At 40.6% G+C, this 14,055-nt stretch overlaps 2 protein-coding genes across 9 annotated transcripts in view; both read left to right on the top strand.

Moving 5' to 3' along the window:
* The window catches only part of MINDY3 (MINDY lysine 48 deubiquitinase 3), a 52,010-nt gene extending 44,896 nt beyond the window's left edge, over positions 1 to 7,114 (top strand). For all 8 annotated transcript variants that reach the window (XM_057432889.1, XM_057432892.1, XM_057432890.1 and 5 more), the window contains 3 exons: positions 2,636 to 2,723; positions 4,784 to 4,855; positions 6,064 to 7,114. In XM_057432889.1, coding sequence (XP_057288872.1) covers positions 2,636 to 2,723; positions 4,784 to 4,855; positions 6,064 to 6,213 — 310 coding nt within the window. In that variant the 3' untranslated portion in view covers positions 6,214 to 7,114. The remainder of the gene's footprint in view (positions 1 to 2,635; positions 2,724 to 4,783; positions 4,856 to 6,063) is intronic.
* Positions 7,115 to 13,013: 5,899 nt separating this feature from the next.
* The window catches only part of ITGA8 (integrin subunit alpha 8), a 109,877-nt gene continuing 108,835 nt past the window's right edge, over positions 13,014 to 14,055 (top strand). The window contains exons 1-2 of the mRNA XM_057432504.1: positions 13,014 to 13,258; positions 13,490 to 13,614. Coding sequence (XP_057288487.1) covers positions 13,065 to 13,258; positions 13,490 to 13,614 — 319 coding nt within the window. The 5' untranslated portion in view covers positions 13,014 to 13,064. The remainder of the gene's footprint in view (positions 13,259 to 13,489; positions 13,615 to 14,055) is intronic.

Raw genomic sequence — 14,055 nt, 5'->3', positions numbered from 1 at the left:
ATCCATTACAGTGCAATTGCCATCAGTATCATCACCCCAGTATTCATAACCTCTTCAGTTAAGATGCTAGGCCTCTTATTGAAGTGACTGGAGCATGCACATACACTTGTCTTGGTAGCTCTGCTGCAGTATCAGTAACACTGAACAGTGCTAACTATTTGCTGAATGAAAAAGCCTCAAACAGCAATCAAATTTTATTAAATCTCCCCTCCTGCTTAACTGGTTTAGCTTTTATACACTGTCCATACTTAAAAACAGCATGGCTCTGCATTTTTAAACAGTTCTTATATTTCATTAGTGAGTATATAGCTTGTTTTAATTTCATTATGGAATTTTAAGTGCATTTTCAAAGTTAACTTTACTGCCTTGGTTCTGTTTACAAACACAGTGTTTTTACAACTCTGTTAAGGATTTTGAGAATTTCAGCAGGTTTCAGACAGCTACTGAAATATCTTAAAGTGAGAGTAAGAATGAGGAATAGAAGGTTTAAAGTCCAGTATCTTGCGAATCCTCAGTTGTAGTTTCACTTGAATAGTGAAATGTCTTTTTTTTTTTTCTAGCTATTAAATTAAGAGAGTTTATAGGATTATCACAATACCACATTCAGTCTTAAGAACCTTAAAACTCCTCTTCCAAGCTCCTTAATAGAGCCACTCTTGAGAATTACGTGATATATTCTGTGTGAATCGGCGCAGAAACAAAAAAGAAGCCAAGCAATTTACTGCTAGTACTATGTTAGGACCAAGAAACTGCTAAAAAATTAAAAACGAAGACACATAACTGGTAGCCAAAAGGTAAAATGCTTACCTGCAGCAGTAATCGAAAATATCTTAGAAAGACACTTTCTGCCCACATACACTGGTGAAAGAGACGTAAGTGGTTAAAGGCCTACGTGGTAAAAGAGGCAGCTATGAGAAGCTAAGACGCTGTCTCCTGAAAGGAAAATGTAGTGCCTGCATGAAAAAAAATAGGGAAGAATCTATATTTATGGAACATTAAATACAAAATAAAGCAGAATTAAAATCTTCTGAAGACTAATCTGCACAGTTATAAAGTAAAAACCAGTAGTACTTTCTTTAAGCCAGTCAAAGCCAGGAGACTGGAAGATGGGCTAACGGAGAAGTCTCAGTACAACAAAAGTGAATGATTGCACAGGGAATAAAACAATCCTGATTTTACATAAACATTGTTGGCCTGTGAGCTAGATATTATAATGCAGGAAATAGATCTTAGATTTAAAATGATTCTCAGTAGCAGACAGACATAGAGTGGGATTTCTAGAAATTATGCCATGTTATAAATGTATGATGTTTCCATGTTATAAATGTAATTGATTATTGATGTTATAAATGTATGATGTTTCACTCCATCTTAAAAAGAGCATTGTAGAAAGTCATCAGGCAACAAGGCTAATTGAAAGTTATTAATAATTAATATTAAGGATGGCATTAGTACAAGGAAGAACTAGGTTAGGACTGTTTGACCTGGAAAAGAGAGATAGCCATTGGCATGTAAGAGTGGTTTGTAAAATCAGGGGTTTCTGAATAAATACAAACTGATTGTTAATTGCTTCTCACAATGCAAAAATGAGGTGTTACTAAACTGAATGATCAGGTGACAGGTTCAAAACGGGAGGAGATACTTATTCCCAGAATCTGTAGTTTAATTTTGTGAGCAGAGGTTATGAAATGCCACAAGTGTATGTGGGTTCAGAGCCAATTAGGCACGTTCACGGAAAGAGGAAGTATATACTTTTGTGTTTTCTGTACTGCCTCTCACTGAAGATGTCTGAACAGCAGACTGCTGGAAATGGGGAGGGTAAACTAAGGATATCACTGTCTCTCTTGTTGTACTCTATCATAAGCATCCACTACTGACCAGTGTCAGAAAGAGCATACTGGCAAGACGCTCAGTCGGTCTGACCCGATGAGGACATTCTTGTGTATGGTACAACTTGTAACTTAGCCAAAAGGATAGGCAGATGCAGATAAATGTTTAAGTGATCTGATGTCTGTAGAAATATATTGCTTAAATAGAAATAAAAAGTTAGAATTGACATTCATTTGTAGTGACCTGAAATGGTACCAGATTCGTGCAGTAAGGCTGTCAGATTAGAACTGTAAATATTTTCATTATTTATTGGGTTTGGCTTCTTCGATATCAAGGATGTGATGTAAATAAGAAATGTATCTGTTAAACTCTAATTTTATTTCAGTGTACTTAGAGAAAATCTTGGAGGTTTTTCAAGTCTCCATTTAAAAACAGGTTGCTTGGCAGTTACAGAGCTGTATTTGAAAGCTGACTGGTTTATGTCTCTTAAGTTCAAGAATGCTTCCAAGATAGCAAAACACCTTTTGGGTTGTAAACCTGGTTTTAGATTATATGGGTTTCAAATTATTTTACCAAATATGGTGGTCCTTCAGAATTAGCACTTACTTAATTTAAAATAACAAATTACTTTTATTTAAAAATAACTGTGTTTTGGCAACTTGCATGCCATTCTGGTGCAGTTGTCACGATTAAAAATAGGATGGTTTTGCTATATTTGGCAGCCAGTACTGTGGTAGCACAGCGTAACTTAGGCAATAATAAAAATGTCTTACTCATACTTTTATATTCAATGTTTTTGTCACAGTGTAAACCTCATGAAGACCAAATTAGACCCAGAAGGACTGGGCATCATATTACTGGGTCCCTTTCTGCAAGAATTCTTCCCTGAGCAGGTATCAGTAGCACTTTATTGCTGCAAAGCATTGTCTATTCTTGTATTTTTGATTCATTAAACACTTCCATCAGTATCACAGAACTGTTTCTAATAACAAGTATTGCATTCAGAACAGCTGACCAGCAAATGATTTCTTGTATTGTACAACAAACTGGAGGCTTCCATTTTGCATAAGTTGTCCATGATTTTGTCAGCTTTATACTGGAAGGAAACTCCATTGTAGCAACAAGTTCCAAAATCAACTTCAGGAAATATATGATCACTTTGCATTTGAAACTGAACTGGTTCCTTCCTCAGAAAGTTCACATAAATTTGTTTTTTCTGAGAATAAATGACCATGCTGTTTTTTATCATTCTTGTCTGCTGTAATTGCTAGCAAATGGGAAAAGATTACAAGCATCTTTAAAACTATTTTTATTGTATCTCTAATAATGTAAAATTTTTGACAGTTTAACAAAAAGTTGTGTTAAGAGTTATGCTTAGCATATGTGGAAGTCAGTGTGTGTGCCAGGGTAATGGAAAATTCCAGAACAGGGAGCTGGTCCAGATGGGAGCTCTCCTTGGAGGTTTATGGAGGTTTGTGCCATGGCCATGCCAGTGCTTCTATCAGCAGAAGGGGGAAAGTTTCTCCAGGGACAGAAAGATAGGCTGGTGGAGGCAAGAGAAGGGCTGAGAGGAGTACTTCTTTCGAGGCTTTTGTAGAAATGAAGATGAGTGTCTTTCTCTAAAACAGTGTGAGGAAACAGCAGATGCTAGTGATAGTTGGAATTGTTAATGTTTCTCTTTATACAATAACACATAGCTAGTGCTGAGATATAGATTTGATTCCTTCTTTGATGCGAATATTCCAAACCCCATTCTTACTCTCTTAGAAAGTGCTAAATGCCACCTCAAAAGCAGGAAGGTACCTCAGCTTTCCTGTTCAAAGCTGTTGGCTTAAACAAAGATCATTCAGCCTGAGAGAGCAAGCCTGACTCCTTAGTGCTGTTTTGGGCAGTCGCTTGGAGAGAGGGATTCCTCAATTCCCTGATAGCCCACTATTTGGGAAACAATTGCTGCACAAAATTCTTGACATCCATGGGGCAGGAACTGGAAAGCAGCACTTCTTTTCCTTCAGGATGAGCATACCTTCCTTGGTGAGCAGAATAAGTGTCCTCATGTCTTCCCAGCAAAGCTCGATTTTATTTATCTCTGTGAAGCAATTTCTGTGAGTTACTACTTACTATTCCTTTTCACCACCACCCCTCCACTGAACAGCTTGTGTTGCTGTGAGAGACCCATACAGAGATAAGGGTTTTGAATCATGCAAGAGGAGAAAAATGAATAAGGGCTTTTTGTAATCTGATGGATATACTGTAACCCAAGTAGATTTTTCTCATTCCAGCCTTTACCTCAGTCTGCTTAAAAAAATGATAAGCTTTTGTTTGGAGCCTGGTCCACTAGGCATAAAAGAGATTGTATTGCACCTGATTTTTTTTTCCTGATTCAGTGAAATGCAAAGCTTTTCAGTCCTTTTAGGACTAAAGCATTTAAACACCTGGAATTGTAAAGGTGACAACTGCAGCACATCTGCTGTTAGGCCTCAGCTGAACAGGTGTTTTCACAATGAATTTACAGTTAAAGTAATTTACAGTTAGGCAAGTGCAGGTGTAAGTTACTTCTTAGCCCTGAAATGAAGGGCTGGAGATAGGATCTGGTCCTTAGTAAATATTTAGCTTTGTAGCATCCAGACAGTCATAAATACACACAAATATGGCTAGTACATAAGGTGTCTGACTTTAAAGATTAGGATGGTTTCTACATGGTCAGTGCTGAAGTTGTGGTTTAGAGTGTCCAGATGTACACAGAAAATCATTACTTGCTTTTGGAGTATTACTTATTAATTTACTGACTTTTTTTTATTTCTAATGAGAAAGGTAAGATGAACAAAATTTTCATGTCATCTTAAAGAAATTGTACTTTTTTCTATGATGTCCTTGAGTCTTCCTGTTTAAATGCACCTGTCTCGTAAAGAGAAACAACAATGTATGTGTCACATGAAACTCTTCTTTGTACTAGGACTCTAGGGTTTCGGAGTCATTCACTGTTTACCATTACAATGGACTGAAGCAATCGAACTATAATGAAAAGGTAAGATTTAATAAACTCAAATCTAACCCTAATAACAACTGGCATGCAAAACTGACTGTAGTTACAGGCAAAATACTCAAAAGTGGTTTTACAAAACTACTACTTCAGCAATTTTATTCCAAAAGGATATCTTTGGAATTGGAAACTGTGTTGTGCTCCTGAACATATCTTAGGTAGTGTACTGGACCAATTGGCTAATCTACCTCTCTCTTTAAGCTGCACATTTTGAATAGAGCATTTTCAATCCTTATCCATGAGAAGTGGTATCTGAACTGTAAAGGGCAATGGAGTCACACAAATTGCAACATGTATAAGTAACCCTACATCTCAAATGAGATTTTTGGATTTTTTTTTGTGCTATATTTTAGTAGTCCAGATTTGCATCAAAAATCAATATTTTTTGGAACCATGGGGGGCAGGAGTGGGGAAATGACAAGTTTCATTTTCAGCTTTCTTGGAAGAAAGAGTGCACATGACACACCAGGACTGCTTTTATGTGAGTTCCTGAATTAGCATTTAGAGTAGAAGAGTGTTAAGGCATTCATAGACATGGGGAACAAAAATGGCTTCAAGTGAGAAGGCATAGCTTGGATATGAGTCCTTAAAATTACTCCTGTGAAATCTTCAGCAGTTTCATGCACAAAAATGTAGGCAAATGCATTTATTTTTGCTATTGAACATATACACATAATCAAGAAAATTTAAACAAATTTTTGTTTTCTGAGGATTCTCCCTATAGCATTTAAAATACTGTTTTCTGAAAAGAGCTGGTTTACAACAGAAGTTGCATTTTATGGCAAATCAAAACTCCATAAAGTTAAGTCTAAGAAACACTTCCCTTATGAAATAACTGTTTCAGTCTTTGCAAGTGCAACAGTAGTACAAGATCTGTTGTCACAGAATTTTTGCGTTGCATTTTCTTATTTAATTTTTATACCAATTTGGGCCTCAACTGTTGAATTAACAATGGAATGAATATGGCCTGATCAGGGTTTTCAGGCACTTGAGTTTTGATAGATTTTTTTTTTTTCATACCTAATTTCATTAAAAGAAGAAATAAAAAGTATATAAAATTTCATGGATTTAATCCTTGTAATCAAAAGAAAAAAGTGTCATAACAAACCGTTTCCTGCCCAATGAAAATAATCATCTCACCTTAAGTGTTCTTAAACAGCCATGGGCTGCCATAACTGGTTTCATTTTGGCAGGTCATGTATGTAGAAGGCACAGCCGTTGTTATGGGTTTTGAAGAACCAATGCTGCAGACGGACGACACTCCTGTAAAACGCTGCTTGCAAACCAAATGGCCATATATCGAATTACTGTGGACCACAGATCGATCACCTTCCTTGAACTGACAACGTAAAACCACGGGATCTTTGAGGAAGATACAAGGAGTGGTATTACTTGGAAAGTGGTTTGTTTTGACTGTGTGGAATTATACACTGGTATCATTGATGAATTGTAAATAATGATTACAAACACTTTTTCAGTGTTAATTGGAATATTTAATTTTTTTATCAGATTGATTTCTATTATAATAGTTTGTCTTTTTTGGCCACTGTAGTACTGTTAATGTGAGTTATCCTTAAAACAAAAAAACCCTAAAGTCTTAGCATTATTTTGCCATCTCATGAAGATTTGAAAAATGTCTGATACTGCAGAATCTGCATATTAGATGTCAGATCTTTAAAACATGAAACATACTCAGCTTCCTCTGAATCATATAAGCATGTTCTATTATTTAAATTATATTGGCTTACATTACAGTACCATAATGTGTGGACTAGACTGGCCTTTGCACTGGATATGTTTTAATGAGTTTAAATTTTTTGCAATTTTACCTGAAATTGAATTTTACCTAAAGAGCTTGCACAATGTCACATCAATATGATACATCTTTAGGAATATCAGTAAGTATAATTCATAAATACTCTTTCTTGGCAGTTGTACATTACTGTGGCTTAGTTATCAGGCATGTTAAAAGTGAGCAAAATCTGAGGAAAAATAGATGTATTAATATTTATTTGAATTTGTATAAAAGAAATGTAAAAACGGCGGAAAGAATTTCTTGTTCTATAATCCTTTAACTATTCAAACTTATAATATTGCCAAATACCTCTTTTCAGTTTGTCCAAACAGCAGTGTAAGCCAGCGTTACTGTATGTGTTAAGTGCATGAGAACATCTGTTATTACATTATTATATTCCTTTATTTATTATCAACTTGTTAGCCCTAAAATAAAATCTTTTCCTTGAATCATGATGTTATAAGTTTGGTTTTAATCAAACTTGTTCCCTGCTTCTCTAAGATACTGAAAAGGGAACATGGGTTTATAAATGTTAGGTTTTGAGTTGAGCACATCTCGGGGTGGGGAAGATATTTTACTGCATCTTGACAGTGATTGCAGAGGCTCTGCTATTGCCAGCGGGGTTTGATTTAACATTCAGAGTTGGTAATTTTTAAGATTCTATTTTCATATGTAAATAACGATATAACTCCAGAATGATCATCATGCAGGAAAACAAACTGATTTTGGTTGAAAATGAGGTATGTAGTTTTGGGGGGGAAACCCTTGTTGGAGAATGTGCACTGTAAAGCCTGTGGTAGTGGTGGAAAGAGAACATCCTGTGTGTGACCCTTGCAGAAATGTCCTCTGCAAGACTGTACAATGTATCATGTTTGCATCTGGAAGTGGGGGAACAGTATAGATCTGTGGTGGTTGGCCTTGACTGGTTGCTCTAGCATGAACTCCTGCCTCCATGGGGCCACAGGTCCTTCCAGGAGCCTGCTCCAGCAGGCTTCCCACAGGGTCAGAGTCTCCTTCCGGGATCCTCCTGCTCCAGTATGGGGGTCCTCCCCAGGCTGCAGGTGGGTATCTGCTCCACCATGGATCTCCATGGGCTGCAGAGGGGAACAGCCTTCTTCACCACAAGCTGCAGGGGGACGACCTGCTTCACCGTAGACTTCAGGGGAATCTCTGCTCCCATGCCTGGAGCACCTCCTTCCCTCCTTCGTTGCTGTCTTTGGGATCTGTGGGGCTGTTTCTCTTGCATATTCTCACTCCTCCCTCCCAGCTGCCCCACAGCATTTCTCATGCTTTGTTAAACTTGTGATCACAGAGACACCACCAGCTTTCCTCAGCTTTGTCAGGCAGCAAGTCCATCATGGAGCCAGCTGGAACTGGCTCTGTGCAACATAGGGACAGCTCCAGGTGACGTCTCACAGAGGTCACTGGTGAAGTCCTGCCTCCCCTCAGCTACGAAACAGGTTCAATGAGGACTTGTTTAAAAATGAACTTCTGAAATTCCTGTGACCATTCCTAACTGCAGAACTCGGCAGCTGCCTTAACTCTTTCGGAGATCTCCTCTTCTAGAAAAAACAATTCCTTTGCAGGTGACAATAATGTGAAGAAATTCCTTAATTCATCTTCTCTAACCCACTTAACTTAGTATTTGGTCTTGCTGTGTGGGCCTGATGCTGAAAGTCTTGTGTGAGAGTAGTTGCACTGAAAAGCAGATGGATAATTAAAGCAGATTCTCTTCCTCTGGACTGCCTGGCAAGTCTGGAAATTTACTTTCCCTAAAATAGGCTTGACAGATACTTGCTTTAGATGGTTTTGCACAGTTAATGTCTTTAGGTAGACTTGCACCAATGCCTTGGAAGGTGAAATGTCACTTCTCTTGCTCTTTTTCCTGGATTCTGCCATTTGTCTTGGCTTGTAATAGACTTGAACAACACAGCCTGCACTGAATCACAGCCCGTATCTGTTAGAATGAACATCCTTTTTCTAGTCCACTGTCAGATACAATTTATGTTCTGTCTCACAAAACAATAAATAAAACTGAAGATTCCCAGCTGAGACCTGTGTGTAAGCATTAGTTTGGATTAAAACTTCTGTCACACTCCAGAGAAATGTAGATGATGCTTAATGTGGTATAAGAACCCTTATTCCTGTATCTTTTTGTTCTGCCCAGTTATTTGAGACCTGGCTTCTGGTTTACTTCTTGTATTTTTGACTACAGAGGCTAACAGTGCCTAGTGTAACTAACAGTGGTGAATGGAACTTGGCCAGCTCATCCAAGAGCTGCAGCCAAATGAACCTTCCTGTCCTTTCCTCCCTGATGAACAAGATGGGATAGATTCTGACTTTATGGAAATTCACCTTTTGTCCCCTAAAAGAGTGTGGTTGTTTAGAAGGCAGACTTATAATATGGGGGCATTAATGTCTAGTTTGCTTCCACAGAAAAATAACCAGAAACCTATATAATTTTCAGAGGTTGTACCGCTCTAAGTGCCAAAAACATAAGCTACATATGTGTGTGTATATATATTTATGTATTGCAGTTTGCAAATTGAGGCTTAGTCTGTAAGTCTGCAGCATTCCATGGAATTAAATACATGTTCTAACTAACCAGAGCAAATTGATGCTGCTAACTGTAAAGAAAGCACATAAACAAATTTGCAATTAAATGGTATTTTGATTACTACTGTAGGTGAATGACCTTTTTTATGTATTTCACAGTGGTTCAGTTTAAATTGCCAAATAAAGGTCAGTATCTTCCAAGAGACAACTGGTGTCCTAAGTGCAACATGGTATTAGCGGGCCTTGGATAACTGGTCCAGAAAACTGGGTTCTCTGTCTCATGTCTTGAAGCCCTGTGAGACAGAAAATTGTTCAGCGAGGTGCTGGTGCCTCTTTGCTTTAAACTTAACTTCCATAAAAGAGATGAAGGCAAAGAGGTCTTGGGGTCAAGTGCTGGTTGAATGGTAAAAGACAAATTGTTACTACTTTTTATACTGGAGTTTACAATCAGGCACTCTGAAAAATTAGCTAAATAAATAATGGAAAGACTACTGCCAGTGCCTCATATTAGCCCAGGTGAGTAATATTTGAAGGCTCAAGGCTTATATATATTTTTGCTTTGTTAAAGCCTGAGCTATTCAAGGTAAACAGCCAGTATACATCCAAATGTAAATATTCTTAAAATCCACATGAAGACCCCTTTAAAAGAGTGAACCACTGAAGCACTTGCAAAGCACTTTGGTTTTAAATACTTCTGCTGAAGTTCTTGGCTATATCTTTCAGACGGTTAGAAATAATGTTTATCCGAGCCATTTGTATGCTTTTAATTGTCTCTTTTTGTTGTGGTGATGAGTCTAGGGAAAAGGAGCCCAAGACGGTGCTGGATAGAGTAGGCAAGTGATGCGGGAGTAAAATCCATTATGGTAGCGAAATGGGTATGTCTACACAACAGTTCATGAGCAGGAACAAGAACCTCCACTACTACAATGCATTCCGCAGTGCATTTGTTGTCTCACTGGATGACTGTCTCCAAATACAAAATACAGTACAAAGACAAAATGCTGCCTATGTAATGGCTCCAGTTACAGTTCTGGAGAAAACTTCCTACCTACAGAAACAAAACTAGGAAACAACTAAGAGAAAAGGTAAGGTTTCCCATGGGAATTGGACTCTTAAGTTTCTGTACTGACACCTTTTGGAAAGATTTAATGGTAAAATTGTAATTAATTTTAGAAATATTTGTGTTATAATCCCGTATTATTCCTTGAAATACCCTTCCTCTGACAGCAGGTACATTACTGAATAAGATCAAAGCTTTCATAGTAGAGCCTTCTATGAAATACTAATATATAAGTTTTGCTTCAACAAAACTTTCCACAGAAGCCTTGACTGATCTACTTTTAAGATTGGAAACACCATAATGACCTCACCTACTGCACATAATATGTGGAAATCCACAATATGAATCTTGCATTTTTCTGCATATATTATTTGGTCCCACATGTGACGTTCCAGCTATTCTGTAGGGTAGATAATGATTTTTGGACTCTAGGCCAAATGTTCTTACAAAAGCTGTCCATCCTGGCTCCAAGTCATGTCTAGACTCTATCAAGACTTTTTAGTTTAGTATTGCAAGCAGCTAATGTACAGGTCACAGGTACACTGAAGACCAAACTTCAGCCTACCAACAACGGGGGCAGCTGCTTCTTCTTGAGCAGCACAGGTCACAACGTCCAGTCCAAACATTTCTAAAATCTGAGGAAAACAAAGTCTGGAATAAGCTTCCACTGATCAGAACAGGTCCAGGTTATTTAGGGAAACACTGCAAATCCTTCAAAAACTAGAAAGGTTATTCTTTCAGTTTATCTTTTTGAATTAATTTGGAATATTCTACACTCTCATTTCTTAATATGAAGAAAAAGGAAACAGGTATTGGGAGAGTGTTGTGCTAAAAGCAAGACATAATTATTACTTAGCAAAGGCAACACAACTTTCAAATGTTGCCTTTTAAGAGTAGGCATTAACCTAGTAACAAGTAATTGGGGTCCTTCTGAATTTATTACTGGTGCTTAGATCTTGTTCAATGTAAAATAACAAAATGATGGTGATTTTTCACTTTAACAGCAAGAGTAAAGTCAGCACAAATGTAAGGCTAGCAGAATTAAGGATATTACAAGCCTGTGGGGACAGCTAAGGGTCACACTGTTAATGCTGGAAATAAACACACTGTTCTATTTTTGTGAACAGGAATGTCAGTCTTATCTGAATAATCTTGCCATAAAGCACTTAAAATAAAATAAACACAAAAGTAAAGAAAACAGAACCTCAGAACAAAACAAACTAGTCTCAGCTGCTTTCATAGGTATGCTCTATTATGGCATATTTATAAATGAGTTCTCTGATCTTTCTCTGATATTGCTTTGGACACATCTGTATTATAAAAGCTGAAAACAATCCTTTCTTTCCTCCTAATGGAGTTGAATACACAGAAAGTAAAATGTTTCTCCTTCATATCTTTGAGTTGGCCAGAAAAAATACAAGAAGGCTGTGTCCTCCAGATGTTGGTGTGATCCTTCATTAGCTGTGCAGCATTTCAGGCAGTCAGGTTTTACATATTCTTGACACAACCAGCTAGAATACTACTGTGGGCTTTGCAAGGTCAGAACAAATCAAGACAGGAGTTACACAGCTTTGTTGTTTTTAATTGCTTTTATGAAGAAAGAGGAGCTTTCTAAAAGCTCTGTTCAGCATCAGATGCAATAAAGTGGTATTGGTTATTTCAGTGGGAAAAGAGGCAGGACACCTGTCCCTGCACAGAGCTGTGGTGAAGAACTACAACAGTGCTTTCCTTCTGCATCAGTGTAAGGTGCCCCCTTCAGCATATTGAAACTCCGTGTAGCCAAGAAAGCACTAACAGAGCAACTTACAGAGGAATGCATTTCCTAATAAACTGTGTGGATGGATTTACATCTTTCCTGTGGTTAGAAGGTGGTTTTGGTTGCTGTTTGTTTCTCTTTGTTAAAATAACAGCCATGCTTACGGTCACATAACACTGATGAAAGTCTGTTTTCTCTTCCTATGCACTTTACTTTCCTAAAAGCAAATTTCAGGTATCACTCCAGCTCAAACTCTTGAAAGAAATTAAACCAGACTCCACCAGCCTCAACTCTGCCATGTCTCCTTGTGATCATGACTGTCCAGAGCCACAGGTAACTCTGCGGGGCAAAGTTAAGGGATGTCCTGCTTAGCAAGCGTTTCTCACAACTTCACCGGTGGAATTTCACAGTGAGATGAATCGGTTTCCCCAAATGCAGCCTGGTTAGGTGCAATGCAACACCCGAGCACGGTGTTCAGCCGGGATGGAGAACTCTGCCCTCCCTGCTCCGAGGCCCCAAGGCCACTCCGCAGCCGCAAGTGCTGCAGACAGCGCCAGGGGGGGTCTTGGGGAGCTGGGCCGAGATGCCCACACCTCCGGGACAGCTTCTCCCCCAGCGACCGAGACGCAGGTGAGACGGCCCCGAACTGGCAGCGGGGGGACCCACGGTTTCAAATGCTGACTCCTCGAGTAAGATCTTCCTCTCTTGACCCACCTCGTTCCCGGCGCCGCCTCACCGCGGCTCCGCAGGACCGCCGACAGCCGCGGGGCTCCGGCTGCACTGCTCTGTTCGCCTCGGGCGCCGAGCACGAGCCGCCAGGGGGCGCCCGAGCGCGGCTGGCCCTTCAGCGGCGGCGGCTGCGGCGGGGTGAGAGTGGCCGAGCCTCCCCCGCCAGCCCCCGTCCCGCCGCCAGAGCACGGCGGCAGCCAGATCTCCGCGGCACCTCACGGCAGCTGCTCCGCTCTGCTCTGCTCTGCTCTGCCCTGCTCTGCTCTGCCCACGGGAGCCGGCCGTGGCGGGGGCAAGGATGCTGAGACTCAGCCACGGGTGCCGCGCCCGCCGCCGGCGTCTGCCGTGCCCGCTGCTCCTCCTGTTAGCGCTGTTCTGGGCACCGGCGCTGGTGGCCTTCAACCTGGACGAGGAGAAGCTAACTGTGTACAGCGGGCCTCCGGGGAGCTACTTCGGGTACTCGGTGGACTTCTACATCCCTGACCCCAGCACGTGAGTGCCGCAGCCGCCGGGCTGGTCGTTTCCCTCAGTGCGGTCCCGGGGGGTAGCGGGAACCCGGCTGTGCCCCAGCTAGCGTCCCCCGCCCCTCCCGCTCGGCCGGGGCTGGGAGCGGGCTGCGGGGAAGGCGATGGGCATACCTTGGGTGACAGTCCCCGGCCCGCCGTGCCTGCGCCGCCGCCTGTTGGTCTCCATCGCCCGGTGACTTCTCGGTGTGTTTCGCAGGGTCAGTGTCCTGGTGGGAGCTCCCAAAGCCAACACCACGCAGCCAGACATAGTGGAAGGAGGAGCGGTGTACTACTGCGCCTGGCCCGCCACCCAGTGCAGGCAGATACCCTTTGATAACACCAGTAAGTGAATCGTTGAATGTTGTGCCTGATGCTTGGCTATGCTCGTCTCCCTTCGGCACAAGTTCCATTTGGGCTCGCTTTAGTTGTATCACTTTGGGCTGAGTATCTGCAGTTGGCTGGAGAAACCCGGCTCCTGGGAGGCTGTATGCATGTGCGCTTGTGGGGAAGGGTTTAATGGTCCTCAGAGAAATAACAGGAGTTATGACCTCCAGGAGCTCTGTGTAGTTCATCTTAATAACTGCCATGTTTTGGTTTTGTTTTGTTTTTTTAATAATGCTTCGGTGTTTTTAGTAGATTCCTCATTTTGAAAACACTGGGGCAAAAGGGGGTTTGAGTGCTCAGAAGACAAACCCCCCAAACCCATGTCTCATACACTTCCCTGAATCCTGGAACTCACAGGATTGCTATTTGCTGGTACTTTCAGCAAGGGGTTTTCCATCT

The sequence above is a fragment of the Pezoporus wallicus genome, unplaced genomic scaffold (genome assembly GCF_028554395.1).
Source record: "Pezoporus wallicus isolate ANWC-B61680 ecotype Strahan unplaced genomic scaffold, APGP_CSIRO_Pwel_v1 scaffold_2584, whole genome shotgun sequence".
NCBI classification, from domain to species: Eukaryota; Metazoa; Chordata; class Aves; order Psittaciformes; family Psittacidae; genus Pezoporus; species Pezoporus wallicus.
The sequence above is the reverse complement of the archived record's forward strand: the minus strand, read 5'-3'. Positions and strand labels throughout refer to the sequence as shown.